Source organism: Zalophus californianus, chromosome 5 (assembly GCF_009762305.2).
Source record: "Zalophus californianus isolate mZalCal1 chromosome 5, mZalCal1.pri.v2, whole genome shotgun sequence".
Classification (NCBI taxonomy): domain Eukaryota; kingdom Metazoa; phylum Chordata; class Mammalia; order Carnivora; family Otariidae; genus Zalophus; species Zalophus californianus.
In genome coordinates, this window is record NC_045599.1 from 108,386,356 (window position 1) to 108,402,697 (window position 16,342).

A 16,342-nucleotide genomic window follows, 5' to 3' on the forward strand; every position below is an offset into this window, starting at 1 on the left:
GCTTCCCAAACCCCACCCGCCCCACTCTGGCCTGGGTGGGCCTGGCCCTGTCCCCAGGACACCCATGCCCTGAGCTTAAAGTACAGCTTCTGGGGCACCAGCGGTCTAAAGTGTCACAGCTGCCAGCCTGCACCCACAACCTGTTCTTACAAGTCAACACTTGGGAAATAGCCCATCTTCAGTATACTTAAAAAGGGTAGGGAATGAGGAGAGTGGAGAAAGAGGAAGAACGGATGCCTTTTTTTCCCATGTCTTAGACTTTGAGGTACTGTAGAGGGTCAAGAGGCTGTCAGTCTCTCATCCCTTTTGGCAGCCACGTGGCTGGGCTCTGACAGAGGGGCCAGTGAACAAATGAGGCTTAAGAAAAGGCTGAGGTCCCCAAATTCCCGACAGACCTCAAGAAGGTGAAAGGGGAAGGTGAAAGGGAAAATAAACTGGTCTCTCTTTAATTCTGGTAGGTGCTTCTGTGTTTTCTCTCCATGACGGTGACTAGTTCCGTTGCTCTCGATCACGTGGCATCTCTGGGAGCCACGGCAATGCAATTAATCATTAGTGGCCACTCTCATGAGCATCCCTACCAGGTTGTGGAAGTAGGGTCTGTCTTCCTGTCCTCAAATCCCTCTGCAGAAGCCCTGGTAACCATCTCCTAAACTCTCCTTCAGCCTATGGAGGCCATTGGTGGTCCTAAAGCACCTGCCCACATGAAGAATGGTGGAATTCTTTGGGAAAATGTTTCTGATGGGATGCTCAAGTGCCAGGCATGAACGAGTTGTCAGATTGAGTAAGGAAGGCCATGCCTCACTTCTAGTTTTGTAATTCTACATCGAGGCCAGACTAGCATTCTCAATGTTACTCCTGGCCAGTACCTGGCTTCACAGGTCAGTGAAAAGCCACCAATAGCCCAGGGGCCAGTCACGGGTGGGGTGGGGTATAGTCACCATTCCAGCCTTTCCTAGCTTCAATCCTCGGGGCTCGCTGGCTGACCTGGATTCCTCTAAGGCCACAGAGTGCTGAACCGTTAGTCCTCTACACCCTAGCGGGGAAGTCTGTTCGGTGAGCGGCTGTGCGGGCCGTGTGTGAGGCATCACGGCAACCTTCCTGGCTGTCTCCTTACAAGATGCCAGGCCACAGCCAGAGGATGGAAATCCCGGGAGCCGGGCAAATGGGCAGAAGCCCCCGGAGCTGCCGCACTGGCAGCTCTCCGTTCTGTGGCTCCGGCTATCACTGCCGTGTCTCACCTAAGACACAAGATGGGTGTGAATTCAAGGTTGGCAGAAGCTCTCAAAAGCACTGAGGAATGGGCACCTGGGTGGCTCAGTTGGTTAAGCGACTGCCTTCGGCTCGGGTCATGATCCTGGAGTCCTGGGATCGAGTCCCGCATCGGGCTCCCTGCTCAGCGGGGAGTCTGCTTCTCCCTCTGACCCTCCCCCCTCTTATGTACTCTCTCTCTTTCTCACTCTCTCAAAATAAATAATAAATAAATCTTAAAAAAAAAAAAAAAAGCACTGAGGAATTCACCTGGATGCATTCATTAGCTGCCTCGGGAGTCTGTTCCCTAGGCAGATTCCTCACAAGCCCAAGGGCAGAGCCCTGCAAAGCTTTCACGTACACATTCCGAGTGCAGTGTTCCCCTGGATCTAAGGGAACCCTAACCAGGCTCCATCCCTCAAGAGCTGTACCCCAGATGGGAGACCAGCCAGTATTTTGCCTTTTCAAGTTTTTATTTTTATACATTTTTTTTGTATTAAAAAGAAAAGCATAATTACCACAAATTACAAAGGACTAAAGCAGGACTAGAATAATGAATGAATCACTTCAGCCTGGAAAGCAGATACTCTCAATAATATTAATGTTATAATACAAGCTCATTCAAGTATTTTACATTTTGTCCTTTTAAATGTGATATCCTAGCACATGGTAAAGATAATGTACTATGAGCATAAGGTGGAACCTTCTCCGCAAAGCCAGATGACAAGTTTTCCTCTCCAGTGAGAAATGGGCTATAAGTTCTGATCTTCTCTGCCTCTGCCATCAACATGGCTGAAGGAGAGCGTGGGGGCTGGGGCAAATCCAGGGACCCTTTCACACAGGACATACTTCGGGTCCCACTCATGAGGGCACCAGATGATCCAGACCGCTGTACCCAGGCTTTTGGGCAAAAACCAAAACCAAAACCAAAACCAAAACCCACCCCCACCCGCCCTTGCCCCTTGTCTAGTCTAGTCATCTTCCTTGCCCCTCCTCCCCACTTCCAGGGCCTTCTGAGCAGCTTACTTTCTTTTGTAAAATCAATCATCAGGAAAGGGGGGGAAAAAAAGAAGAGCTACAATGGAACAAAACAAAAACGTTAACAACTTTGACATGGGGTCTCAGCACCTGGACCCGAGCCCCGGGGATCCAGGCTGGGGCAGGGCCAGGCAGCCACTCTCTACGGGTAGTGCATTTGCTCCCAGGTTCAGAAGAGGGCGAGAGAAACCTGCCCCTTAGCAGGGCTGAGGCACACAGACCTTGTGATGTTTGATGCCCAGAGGTCGTATTGGAGTGGACCAGTCATGGAAGGGTACAGGATGAGAAGGGTTTGGGCAGGCTGCTGCTTTGTGTCTCAGGTCTTGGACCCCCACGGGAGAGTGGTGGGTGAGAAGCGGCAAGCCCCAATGGCTCTGGCCGCTCCTGGCATGCCTGTCACAGATACGTCGGTCCTAAATTCAAGTGTCTTCAGAAAGTGAAGATGTAAACTACTCTTTGCAACATTAACTCCTAACATGTTACAAAAAAAGGAAAAAAATAAAAGCCCCCTCCCCCCGTCCTCAGCCTGCGTTGAGATGAAGTCCTCACCTCCCCACCCCGAAGGGGCTTCCTCTCTCTAGGGTGTCTGTGGGAGGATCAGGGAGGGGATGGCAGCCCCCTGGCCTGGGAGTAAACTCTAGATGAGAAAAGCCTTTCTGCACACCCCCAAGGCTTCCTTGTGCCCCCAAACCCAGCAGAGGACAAACAGTGAGGTTCTACGGTGCTGGATACAGTACAGGGCTGAGCGATCCGAAGGAAAGAAAGGGGGTAAAAAGGGAAGGAAGAGGGGGCACAGGAGTCCGGTGTCTGGTACAACATGGGGCAGGTACCAGACAGCAGGGAAAGGCCCAGATCCCACTTTCAGAGCAGAGACCAGACACTCATCCTTGACTTCCGAGACAAGCGGGTCACAGGAACTGAGGTGGGCTTCCCACATACGAACCACTGGGAGGGCAGAGGTGGGGAAGGACACAGGCCGAAAGCAGAGGGCAAGCCCGTGCCAGCCTGGGATACTGTCTAGCGCTCCCGGTCTTTGGGCCCCCCAGAGGAAGCGGTTAAAAAAGGAGGGCTGAGAAGTGTCAGCGATGCGGCGACACTGCCATCAGCTTCTCTGTGCTGCCCGGCCCCCACCAGCGGTGAACGTGTCGCCACGCCCGCACCCGGCACACAGCTCAACCTGTGTGGGTCAGTCCTTCGTCACCCTCCCCAGCTTCGGAAGCCAGGAGAACTCCAGCCATTCCATTATCACTCACAGCCCAATCCAAGCAGTCAGTGGCTGGAGAAGAGAAGTCAGGTATACTCTATGTCCACATATACCTTCCTGCCGCGGGGCTTCTCCAACTGGCAGGATTCCCCCCAGCCCCCAAATCCTCCTCATCCCTCGTTCCCAGGCAGGGTCAATTGGAGGGTGGGCAGAGATGGCTTGCAGAGGGGGGATGCAAGATGGGGAGACCCCACCAGACCCGAGGGAGGAGAATGGCATCCTTCTCCACCTGTTCGGAGACAAAGCCTCCTTGAGGTCTCAGATCTTTCAGGGCAACACATTTCCAAGCCTCAGCTGCCAGGTGTTCGCCTTTCCCCTTGGAGGTGGGGGAGACGGTCAAGCTGAGGCCAAGTGTGTCCCAGGTCCAGGCCAATGCTCTTCTTCAACAGTTTGAAGCCAACCTGGCCTTGGGGTTCCAAGGGTAGGATGAAGGGTGTCATGGCAGGACTGGGCCTGTCATGAAGCAACAGCAAGCAGAGCGAGGACACGACAGTGGCAGCAGAGTACAGACACAGGACGTCAGCTTCCAACGATGCAACAGCAGGGGTATTTCGGGCACGGCTCTGATCGGAGCCGCCCCCAACTCTCTTGCCTACAGGCAGGAGGCACTGTACATGCAACTCAGTCCAGAGAAAGATTCTAGCCAAGCCAGCCCAGGCACGTCCAGAGAAGGTGTGAGCTCTTCGAGGTGACTCCGCCGAGGAAAACAGGCATTTGGGTATTTCAGATTCCCGCTCCACAATAAGGCAACTTTTAAAAAAATATTATTTCCAAGAACAAAACAAAACAAAAAACAAAATCCAAGGGTAGGGGAAAGACATCACTTTCTGTGGATTAGGTGGGGGTTTTCTGATTTATTTTTTTGGTCTTTTATGGTCGATTTTGTCTTTTTTTTTTTTTTTTCTTCCAAGGATGGAAAGGTCAGAGAAAAATAAAATAAATCATCTTTCAATAGTCTTTTCTGGTATGAGCAGCGTCTCTCTGGGCTGGGGAGTAAGGGGTATGGGGAGAGGGGGGTGGGGAGAGGATGAAACCTTCCCCCGCCCCCACTTCTAGATCCTTTGGTTTCCTTCTCCCAGAAGATGGCAGAAGGGCATGGTGGGGACAGCAGGGGGAGAACATGGTGATGGCAAGCCCCAGATGATCAGGGGGCTGGTGCTCGTGGGGCCCAGGGACGCTGCCAGAGCCTTCCATGGGACTGTGCTGGGCAATGGGGCCCACAGGGCCTTCTTGTGGGCTGCATAGTTGGCTTGAGGGGGAGCAGGAGGAGGCTGTGGGTGGGAACCAGGGTGGCGGCCTACCAGCCGCGGGCAGGGCTACAGAGTGATTTTGGTAATCCAGACGAACTATCAATAATTTAAAACTTGATATATATATATATATATATATATAAAAAAAATCTCCCCCTTTCCCTCCCCCCCTTAGAAGAAGCTAGGATGTGAAGAAGAGTCATGGAGAGAGGAGGGGGAAGGGGATGTGTGGAGGCTCCTGCCCAGGGGTACCTCTGATAGCCCAAATGGTGTACATGTTGCTACTCAGCACGAAGGCCCATTCTAATGACTCTAGGCCTGTCCCTTCTCTGTCCCCTCTCCTGGGACTGGGCACCCCCATGGACTTTCGCCCACCCCCCCTTCCCCCCCCCAAAAACCCCAGGGCTAACAGGCTTTTCACTTTCCCAAAGTCTGTGTGTCCGAGTGCTGGCTTGTCCATTTGGCATCTTCCCGGACGGGCTGGCCAGTGGGTGGTGTGGGAGGTTGGCTGATCATGGTGGTGGGCCTGCTGGAAGACTGGGAGGGGCACCGCTTCCTGCCCTCACCGCCGCCACCTCCTGCTGCCACTGGATGTCGCTTGTGGTTGCCCTCCTCACCCATGGGGGGCTGTAACAGAGGGAGTCACAGGTGATTAGGGGCCACTACCCACACCCCCTTCCTTGCCAGGGCTCTCTGGAGACTTCTTACCTCCAAATGTAGATAACAGGTATAACCTTAAAAACTAATTACCAGTTTTATGAAGCACATCTCTGTGCCAAGATGCCCAGCCCCACGCTGTTTTCCGCACATTCACTCATGGGGCTCTGCACCGCCCTTTGATGGAGACACGATCATCCCAAAAGTAAAGCACAAAGAAATAATTTGCCCAAGGTCCCACATCTTATAACCAGTGCCAACAAAACGTGAACTCGACCCACCTACCTCTGAAGCCCAGGCCCTCACCCACACAAGTCTCTGCTCCCTTTCTGAGAAGGGATGATGCGGGGCCTGTGGCATGCAATATGCTGAGACATCTCCACTCAGAGGGCCCAGATGCTCCAGGGGACTGCCTCATCTCCTTCTAAGCCCTAAAGAGGACACTGACCTAAGAGTCAGACCATGATCCAGTCTGGCCTCACGGCTACCAAAGGTCCAGTGACCTCGAGGACATTTCCTTCCCTTTCTGGGGGCCAGAGCTCAGCCCTTCTTGTCCCACCCTCCACAGGTCTTCCTGCTACAAGGCTTCTCTGTACATGTGTCCCCCCCCCCGCCCAACCCCCAAGCAATGAGGTGCTTAAGGATGGAAGAAAACAGATTCATCTTTATCCTGGGAGGGCTGAGCAGCACTGCCACCATCTCACTGGGCGGCTGTGGGCTTCCATTTACCCACCGGTACAGCAAAAGCAACAATAAACCCTGCCTCCTCACCACATTGTAAAGCTTCAAGGAGCTCAATATAAAGTGCCTAGCACAGTGCCTGGCACACAGGAATCACTCAATGGCAATTTTTTAATACATGTAAGGACTCTTACTGCTATTTACTTATATTTGTCTTTTTGCTAAAAGGTTTCAAGGGAATAAGATGACCAGCACAGCTCTACTACATTACAAACCCCCTGAAAGAAAGAAAGTCTCACTTATCTCTGGAGTCCCTGAAGCACTTAAAACACAGAGACATCCATCACTCTACTGCTTCCCTGGATATGCCCAGTAGCAATAACCCTGACCCACCACTGGGTGGCACCATTGAGTCACTGTTACAAGAAGATAGGGCTGGTGGCGGCGATGGTGGGGTGTTACACATAACTTACAAACTTCTATGGTTGGAACTGGCCTCTTCCAGAAAAAGCAAGGAAAGAGAGAAAAAACCCAATTTACCTGGGTACTCATCCCAGTCAACTAGTAATGGCTGACTAGGGCTCACCAGCAAGGAGGGGTAGGAGACAAAAGGGAGAGACCATTATGATATTCAGCTAGCTACAGGACCATGGGAAGGAGGCAGGAGCAACCATACAACCCCCTCCAATTAGCTGTCAGTGTCCACCTTCTCATCCTCTATTTTACAGGTGAAGACACTAAGGACCGATGGGGGGAAAGGGTCCCTAGGCTAGTGGCACAGCTGGGACCAGAACCAGGTATCCTGATCTCTGGTCCAGTTTTCTGTCCAGGAGAGGGGTGAGAAAGATGAGAGACTTTCACTCACATCCACTCGGAAGTCTTCGAGACGTCGGAATTTGCCGAGGTATTCTTGAAGTTTGGGGTCAATGTCCAAATTTTTGGCTTTGGAATATTTCAAGAAGGCCCAGAACTTCTCCAGTCCATAGAGTTGGCCTACAGGAAAGAAGAGGCAGAGGTAGAGAGAAGGTCAGAGAGAAGCCGGACTGGTGAGGAGTTGAGAATAAAGAGGCTCAGGGGAGCAGGAGGTGGGATGAGATTGATACACAGGCTGACCCGGGTTGACCCGGGCAGGGAGAAGGGAAAGAAGACCTGGATGACCAGGCCCTGCAGAGCTCCAACTCAGCTCTCACCAGCTTCATAGTCCTTCACCGTTTCCTCCTGAAAATCCTTGAAGATGTCCAGCCGGAACTTCTTTTCCAGGCCATAACTGTAGTATCGAAAAAGGCACTCCAAACCATATCTGTGGAACACAAGCCAGTGAAATTGGGTCACAGTTTCTTTATTTGTAAAACAAGGAAACGCACCTGCATCATCAGTGAACTAGGAAACCGTTTAAGCAGATGGATTATCAAGAAAATGGTAACTAGGGCGCCTGGGTGGCTCAGTTGGTTAAGTGACTGCCTTCGGGCTCAGGTCATGATCCCGGAGTCCTGGGATCGAGTCCCGCATCGGGCTCCCCACTCAGCGGGGAGTCTGCTTCTCCCTCTGACCCTCCCCCCCTCCTGCTCTCTCTGTCTCATTCTCTCTCTCTCAAATAAATAAATAAAATCTTAAAAAAAAAAAAAAAGAAAATGGTAACTAATCTTTAAGAAGGCTAACATTTAATGCTAGTCTAAGTGGGGTCTAGCAGTTTATGATTTGCCAGGGGTCAGCAAACTCTAGCCAAATGAACAAGGGCCCCCTGCCCACACTCATTTGTTCCTGAAGTCACTGGCTGCTTTGTGCTAGAAGAGCAGAGCTGAGTAGTTGTGACAGAGACCCCCCCCACCCCATGTCCTGAAAAGCCTAAAATACTTCTCATCTGTCCCTTTACAGAAAGTTTGCCAATCCTTGGGATGAGCTCTCTACAAAGTCATATGACTGTGTCAATTAGTAGGTCTGCTATCTGACTTCAGAAATTTTACTTCTGGGGCACCTGGGTGGCTCAGTCGGTTAAGCACCTAAGCCTTCGGCTCAGGTCGTGATCTTGGGGTCCTGGGATCGAGCCCCGCACTGGGGTTCCTTCTCGGTGGCGGGGAGTCTGCTTCTCCCTCTCTCTCTGCCCCTCGCCCTGCACTTGTGCTTGCTCTCTCTCAAATAAATAAATAAAATCTAAAAAAAAAAAAAAAAAATTTACTTCTAGGAACATGCCAAGAAAATGACCAAAAATACATTTTTATATTTTACGGATGTACAAAACTGTTCATAACATTATTAAACAAAATTTAAATGTCTTAGAGAAGTAGTTAAGAAAAATCATGGTAAATCTGTACAACAGAATATAAGCTATTAGGAATTACAACGTAGGGGCACCCAGGTGGCACAGTCAGTTGAGTGTCCAACTTCTGGTTTCAGCCCAGGTAGTGATCTTAGGGTTATGGGATCAAGCCCCATGTTGGGCTCCACAATGAGCATAGTCGGCTTGGGAGTTTCTCTCTCCCTCTCCCTCTGCCCCTCCCCACCACGCGTGTGCATGCTTGCTCACTCGCTCGCTCCCTCTCAAATAAATAAATCTTTCAAAAAAATTATAATGTAAATATACAATGAGGGATACTGAGAGATACTTATGATAGATTATCAAGTGGAAAAGATATGTTTCAAAATGTTACGGGAGAATGAGCCCATTTTATAAACAAATATGCAATTTTCACATCCACACATGCATGCAAAGTCTGGAAGGGTACATACTTAAATATATTAACACTGGTTATCTCTGGGAGTTGGGATTTTCAAATGATCTTATCTATATTTTCTAAACTTCCAGCAAAAAGCATGTACAAGTTTCTATAAGAAGGCAAAAAAGTTAAATATTTTAACAACACGGAAAAAGGCTCATGCTTATACATGATGAGTAAGACACAAGATGGCATTCATGTGATGATCTAAATGCATTAAATATGGCAGGACATTAACACTGGTTATCTCTGGATTGAAGCGTGTTTCCCTCCGGCTTCTTTAAACATTTCTGTACTTTTCAAATCACTTATAGAGAAAACCTTTTACTTGGGGGGAAGAAAGGTGTCTTCTAAAGGTATTTGTTTTTGTTTTTAATATTTTATTTATTTATTTGTCAGAGAGAGAGAGAGCACAAGCAGTGGGGAGCAGCAGGCAGAGGGAGAAGCAGGGTCCCCGTCGAGCAGGGAGCCCGATGAGGGGCTTGATCCCAGGACCCCGGGATCATGACCTGAGCCAAAGGCAGACACTTAACCCACTGAGCCACCCAGGCACCCCAGGTATTTGTTTTTTAATAGCAAAATACTGAAAACAACCAAAATATCTATTAACAGGAGACTGGTTAAATAAGCTATGGTACATCCATACAGGGTAAGACTGTACAGGCTATAAAAAGGAACAAGAAAGTTATTTATGTATGGATACAAAATGATCTCTAAAATACAGTATTAGGGACACCTGGGTGGCTCAGTCATTAAGTGTCTGCCTTCGGCTCAGGTCATGGTCCCAGGGTCCTGGGATCGAACCCCACATCGGGCTCCCTGCTCAGCAGGGAGCCTGCTTCTCCCTCTGCCTGCTGCTCCCCTCTGCTTGTGCTCTCTCTCTCTCTGATAAATAAATAAATAAACAAACAAACAAATAATAAAATCTTTAAAAAAATACAGTATTAAAAAAGGTGCAAAATAGTATCTAATAGAGGCTATCCTCTGTGTAAACAACAGGGGCCTAGTGGGAGACTACAGGGATATTCTTGCTTACACAAGTGAAGTATTTTTAGGTAAGGCCTCAGGTTTCTGACCGTGCTTGCTATCTGTGGGGAAAGGAACTGGAGGCAGGTGAACAGGGATGAGGAGACTTCTCATGATATAACTTTTGACCTCTTTGCATTTTGAACCATGTGAACATTATTACTCATTCAAAAATCATCATCTTTTTATAAAGTATATTTGGGATACACACAGAGATTTTTGGTTACACTTCTGGAGGCGGACCCACCAGGGACTCCTCAAGCCCCTGCAAGCACCAGCCAGACCCCAACCCCCCCCCAGCCTGCACCCCCCCATGCCGCTCACCTGTAGCCTTCTTTGGCATCCTCCAGAGCCAGCTGCTTAAACTCCTCATACATCTTCTTGTTGAAGTGATCTCGGAGGAAGAAGGACCAGAAGCGGAAGAGAGTGTTCATCTCCTGAGACTGGCCAATGCCCAAGCGTTTCCGCTCTGATGGGGGAGGAAGGAGGAAAGACGGATCAGGGTCACACTGCCTGTGATTCAGGGGACAAATGTTCTTGGGATCAAGGACTTTGGTCCTTTCTCCTATACCCCCTCCCCTCCCAATTCCTTTGCTCATCGCCTGTCCTTTTGGTCTTTGAAGAGACAGTTACTGAGCACTATCCTATGTCAGGCCCTGCTGCTGGACACTGGACCTGACCTCAACACAAGCAGGTGGCATCAGCTTCTAAACCAGGTCACCGTGGTCTAGCTGTTCACCTCAAATACTCCTGCTCACAAGCGTAGTTAGAACAAGGAAAAGCATGAACAAATAATTTGGCAATCCAACAACTTATATTCATTATTCATCACCAATCATTATTTTCAGAGTCCTACAATATTAACAATTACAAAATGGTAACATTAAAAATACACAACACCAAAGCACAAACAACAAAAGAAGAGATATATTTAGTATCATTAAAAAACCTAGGGGCGCCTGGGTGGCTCAGTCGGTTAAGCATCTGCCTTGGGCTCCGGTCATGGTCCCAGGGTCCTGGGATCGAGTCTCGCATCAGGCTCCCCGCTCAGCGGGGAGTCTGCTTCTCCCTCTGCCTCTGCCTGCCGCTCTGCCTACTGTGTTCTCTATCTCTGTCAAATAAATAAATAAGATCTTAAAAAAATTAATAAAATAAAAAACTAAAAACCTCTGTGCTTCAAAGGACAATATCAACAAAGTGAGAAAACAACCCAGAGTGGGGAAAAAGTATTTGCAAATCATGAAATCTGTTAAAGGACTTGTACCTAGAATATATAAAGAACTCTTATAATTTAATAATAAAGACAAATAATCTAGTTAAAAAAGTAGGCAAAGGATCTGAATGGACATTTCTCCAAAGATATACAAATGGCCAATAAGCACATGAAAAAAATGTTCAACATGAACAGCTATTGGGGAAACGCAAATGGAAACCACGAGGAGGTATCACCTATCTACCTCACACCTATTAGGATAGCGATCATCAGAAAGATAGACAACAAGTGTTGGGAGGACAGGGAGCCCTCAGAAGCCTCATACTTTGTCAGGAACAACAAATGGTGGCCCCGCTTTGGAGAACAGTCTCACAATTCCTCCAAAGGTTAAACACAAGAGTTATCACATGACCCTGCAAATGAAAACCTACATCCACAAAAAATGGACATGTTCATAGCGGCATTATTCATCATAAACGGAACGTGGAAATCCAAAGGCCCATCAGTGACGGACAGACAGACATGACGCGACGTATCCTCCCCTCTGCTGGAGTGCCACCAGGGCCAAGGAGAGGAATGAAGCACCGGCGCCATGCTACAACGGAGATGAAGTGTGAGAACTGCATGCTCAAGAAGAAGCCAGTCACAAAGGACTGCTGATCAGATGACTGTATTGCCAAGAAAAGCCCAGAACCGGTAGGTCCACCCAGACTGGAGGTTGTGCAGGCCTGGGAGGAGCTGCAGCGATGGAGATGGGAAGTGACCTGTAAGGGGCACAGGGTTTCTTCCGGTGGTGATGAAAATGTTCTAACATCAATTCTGGGGATAGACACACAACTCTGGAATATACTGAAAGCCACTGCACCATACACTTTAAATGGGTCAACTGTGGAGTATGTGAGTTCTAGCTCCATAATGCGGTCACCACACACAAGCACACGGAGTAAGGCAGATGAGTGAGCATTCAGCAGCCCTGTGCTGCTAACTGAAAAGGGGTGCGGCAGTTAGCGAGAACTACAGGGGAGCACTAAGGCTGCTTCTGAGCATCTTTACAGCCAACCTGACAGAATCCTACAGTTAAGAGACATCTCATTCTGTGATAAAAGGAAACACATGGGAATATCTTAGAGATTCTTTCCTTACACTGTCTTCTAAGAGCAGGGGTCAGCAAACTTTTTCCTATCAAAGACCAGAGTAAATATTTTAGGCTTTACAGGCTTCATGTGGTCTCGGTCATAAGTTCCTCTCTTTTTCCTTCATAAGCCCTTAAAAATGTAAAAATTGTTCCTAGCTCAGGGGCTGTACAAAAATAGGTAGCTAGCTGGATTTGGTCCACAGGCCATGGTTAAGCCACCCCTGCTCTAGAGAATCTATGCCACCCCATGCACACCCTTTTATGATCAACAGTGGATCACAGTGGACAATAGTTGACTTAGCAGTCATGCCAGAAATAGATAAACTTTTGATATTTTTTATTATCAATAGAGAAGGATCAAAGAACAGAAATGTTCTCAGTATCAGATTCTTTTAGCCTCCTATATCCCAAAACTACCTGGCCCAAGTCTAACTGCAATCCTTCTTGCTCTAAGGTCAGAGAAAGCAGTATCACCTGCTCCACCAGCACTTAAATTCTGGACTTAAGTAGTGGCCCCAAAGGCTAGGGCCCTCTGCCCCTGTGCTTCTTACCATTAAGGCAGCGCCTACGGTACTTGTGGTAGACGTGTTGTGTGAAGCCATTTTCCTTGAGCAGCTCGTGGGAAGGATGCTGGAACTTGGGCAGAGACTGAGGCGTACAGCCATAGCTGCCAACTGCAGGTGTCCCTTCTGAGGGGCTGGAGCTAGAGGCCAGGAGAGAGACAGTGTCACCGGGTTCCCTGGAGCGGCTGGCCATCAGGTGAGGAGGAGCCCCTCTGTTCCATTAGCCAAGCTCGAGCCTCTCAAAGGGCAACAAAGAGCCCTAAGTACTGTGGAAGGCCAACTTACATCCTTCAGCCCGAATCACTCGAGTTGACCTTTGGTGGGTTTTACAAAGCAGCCACTGAGGCTCAGAGACTGGGAAACTTGACCTGGGTCATGGACTGTTTTACATCCCAGATCGGCACAATGCCCAAATCCGAGCTTTAGAAGCATTTGTTTATCCCAAGTTCACCTTTAACTTTCTTTGATGAGCTATTATGGGGTAGTCCATCTGTGTTTTCCTTTAACCATGCCTATTCTCCGTCTGCACCATCTCTGCAGGGAGGAGAGTGCACAGGACAGGGGCTCCCAAATGTTGCTCTTGAACAGGGAACACCGGGGCAATTTTCAGGGGCGGGGGGGGAGGGGAGGACCTGAACCCTACCCCCAAGAAGCTGAGTCAGTGCATCTAGGATGGGGCCCAGGAATCTTTATTTTTATTTAATGACCTGGCTATCCTGAGGCAGGCAGCACATATCACCCCTGAAATCAATTCACAGATATTCTTCTCTCTGAGAGAATCTGGTCCCAGGTGGCTGTGACACCACTTCTTTGGGAAAACCTTCCCAGGCCCTGGATTACCTTTTCTAGACGTCTCGATTTTTGGATTTAGGTTAATAAGGGTCCCTTTCTTTAATTTAGAGACCAAAGAGGTTCCTTCTTGGTCCCGTCAACTGCCTGGCTTTCCCACCCACCCTGCCGTCAGCCTCATCTCTCCTCTCCACCATGCTGGCACCTGATGGAAGCCGTCCGGGGCCTGTGCTCGCGGGAATCCATCACCCAGCCCACATGACTCTCCAGGGGCGGGTTTGAGCTGTGTCTTGTCTTCCTTTTCCGAGGCATCTGCAAAGGTCAGTCCAGAATTTGCTATTAACTCACAGAACTCTGAGGAACACCAAGCATTTATAGGACTAAGATCCCCTCATGTGAGTTATTCACAATTTACAAAGCATTTTCATATCTAGCCTCTCACACATGAGGTTCACAGCTCTGAGCCAGGAAATGGTATGCCGATCTCAGAGGTGAGGAAATCGAGGCTTGGGAGCCCAAGGATCCACATGTGGTCAATCCTCCTTGGGCCTTATCATGATGACATGGGGCCACCACCTCCACACCCAGTCCCTCTCTCAGATGTGGCCACTCGATCCCGGGTGGGCCCACCAGCCTAAGAACACAGAGCAGGTCTGGGATTTGGCCGTCTCTTGGCTTAGGCAAGGGAAAGCAGCAAAGCACTGGAACGTAGTTAAGTGAGCCCAAGACTCTTAGCCCCCCAGCAGGAGCGCCTCACCTTGGCATCTAGCGTCCGTCCTTCTTTCACTACTGGGTAAAACCGTGATGTCTGACTCGAGTCTTTGAGCTGCGGTGTCCGGGGAGTGCGGGGGGTCCTGGTATTGCGGTAGTTTGGCGACTCTGGGACAGTGGTTGGTAGAGAACGGGCGATGGTGGAGGGCTCAGGAGCACCAAACAATTTGTTGGCCAGGGCATCAGTGGGGACTGCAGAGGGAGAGCGGGCCAGTGAGCAGGGGTAGGCCTGTGACCGTCTGTACCTGGGAGGCCCCCTGTCAGAGGGCTGTATTCGCCCACTCAGGCTGGGGTCCCAGGTGTCACCTCTCTCTCACCTTGTTGGAAGCGGGGTGGCCCAGGAGGGACCTCCTGGTTGGGATCCACTGGGGGCTCTGGGGTTAGTGTGTCAAACTGCTCCCGGCTGATCATGTTGACTTTCTTGAAGTTCTCGACTTCTTGCTGCAAAGGATAAAAGATGGGTGGGGAGACAATGTTAGTAAGAAACTGCCCCAGCCTGTTTAGGAATCAAGACGTGCAGGAAGTCGCAGAGGGCAGCTCCCACGTCCACATACGTGGAATTCTGGTCCCCAGGCTCTCAGCTGCCCCACACCATTCCCCAGCCCCAGTTACCTGGGCACGAGTGTGCCAACCCAGAAGGACTGAGCGCCTGCCCAGCCCCCTTTGCAGCAAGACAGATGAGCAGCTCCCTACAGACCCGACTCGTCTCTCACCTCCACCAAACGCCCTGCTGCTTACTACTACACAGGCTCACCTCACAGAGCTACTCTCTAAAACCCTACAAGTTTTGACTGTTTCCAGACAGCAGTGATTTTTTTTTAAACCTGTCTTTTCTCTATTCTCCATACTCAAAACAAGCTCCTGAAAACTTTCATATAGGCCTAAGAATTTTTTTTTTTTTTTTAAGATTTTATTTATTTTTTGACAGAGAGCAAACACAAGCAGGGGGAGTGGGAGAGGGAGAAGCAGGCTTCCTGTGGAGCAGGGAGCCTGATGCAGGGCTCGATCCCAGGACGCTGGGATCATGACCTGAGCCAAAGGCAGACGCTTAACGACTGAGCCACCCAGGCGGCCCAGGCCTAAATTTTTAAGAGAAGTAACAATCCAATTTCTCTTCTCTTCCCCACCAGTGTGGCTGACTGTCAGGACATTAAACATGGACGTTCAGGCGGCACAATGATCGTCTCTCATGGTGACAGAGCTTACAAAGTGTCTCTACATCTCTCCTCACTTCATGTCCCAGCTGGGTGTCAATTACTACCCCCTTTTCACACACGAGGATACTGAGACTCTGCCCAAGGGCACAGAGCGGATGAGCCTTCCTCCTTCCCATATGTTACAGACACTCCACGCTCCCCGCCCGCCACTGCTGTTGTCTGAGCCTCACCTTGATCTGGGAATACTCAGGTTCAAACTTCTCAGTCCACAGGTCCTGCTCGTAGTAGAAGAGCCCATCGTTAATGACCTTGGCCAGCTCAGCGCTCATCTTGGCACGCGAGGTGTGGTTGCCTGTGCGGTCCCCCCCAGGGTGCCGACGCATATAAGGTGGCGTCTGGGTGACAATGAGGATCTTGTTCACATCCCGGTCATCAATCTCATAGTCAGAGTCCTCATCAGACCAGGCGGTGAAGGTGTTCTTCCGCCCATCCATCTGCTCCATCTCCTCGTCAAACAGGAAATCTAGCTCCTCTTGCTCATCCTGCTCCTTGGACATCAGCTGCTGAGAAGGCAGCTGCTGAGGCAGAGAGGTCGTGTGGAGGAACCTGGGCTCCTCTGACTTCTAAAATGGGCAAGATCAAGGATGGGGGGTGAGATCACCAGGGGGTCCTTGGACCAGCCTCTGTAGCTGTCCGCCCAGAGGGAGGCCCTGGCCATGCCAGCAAGCCACAGCTGCCAGCCCTGCAGCCAGTCCCCCAGGACTCTCGGTTTCCTCTCTCCCAGCTCACATCACAGTCATTCACAATGAGGTGACAAGGCCCCACAGCCACCTGTG

General features: G+C 49.9%; 1 protein-coding gene across 3 annotated transcripts in view; it reads right to left on the minus strand.

Moving 5' to 3' along the window:
- Positions 1-1,702: 1,702 nt before the first annotated feature.
- The window catches only part of LARP1 (La ribonucleoprotein 1, translational regulator), a 55,292-nt gene continuing 40,652 nt past the window's right edge, over positions 1,703-16,342 (minus strand). For 2 of the 3 annotated variants that reach the window (XM_027606890.2, XM_027606889.2), the window contains 9 exons: positions 15,737-16,129; positions 14,667-14,790; positions 14,336-14,541; positions 13,784-13,890; positions 12,778-12,929; positions 10,203-10,347; positions 7,329-7,438; positions 7,004-7,131; positions 1,703-5,427 (listed from right to left, as the gene is read on the minus strand). In XM_027606890.2, the coding sequence (XP_027462691.1) occupies positions 5,218-5,427; positions 7,004-7,131; positions 7,329-7,438; positions 10,203-10,347; positions 12,778-12,929; positions 13,784-13,890; positions 14,336-14,541; positions 14,667-14,790; positions 15,737-16,129 (1,575 nt within the window). In that variant the 3' untranslated portion in view covers positions 1,703-5,217. Of the gene's footprint in view, positions 5,428-5,550; positions 5,635-7,003; positions 7,132-7,328; positions 7,439-10,202; positions 10,348-12,777; positions 12,930-13,783; positions 13,891-14,335; positions 14,542-14,666; positions 14,791-15,736; positions 16,130-16,342 lie in introns of all 3 variants that reach the window. The other variant, XR_003522318.2, reaches the window with a different exon arrangement.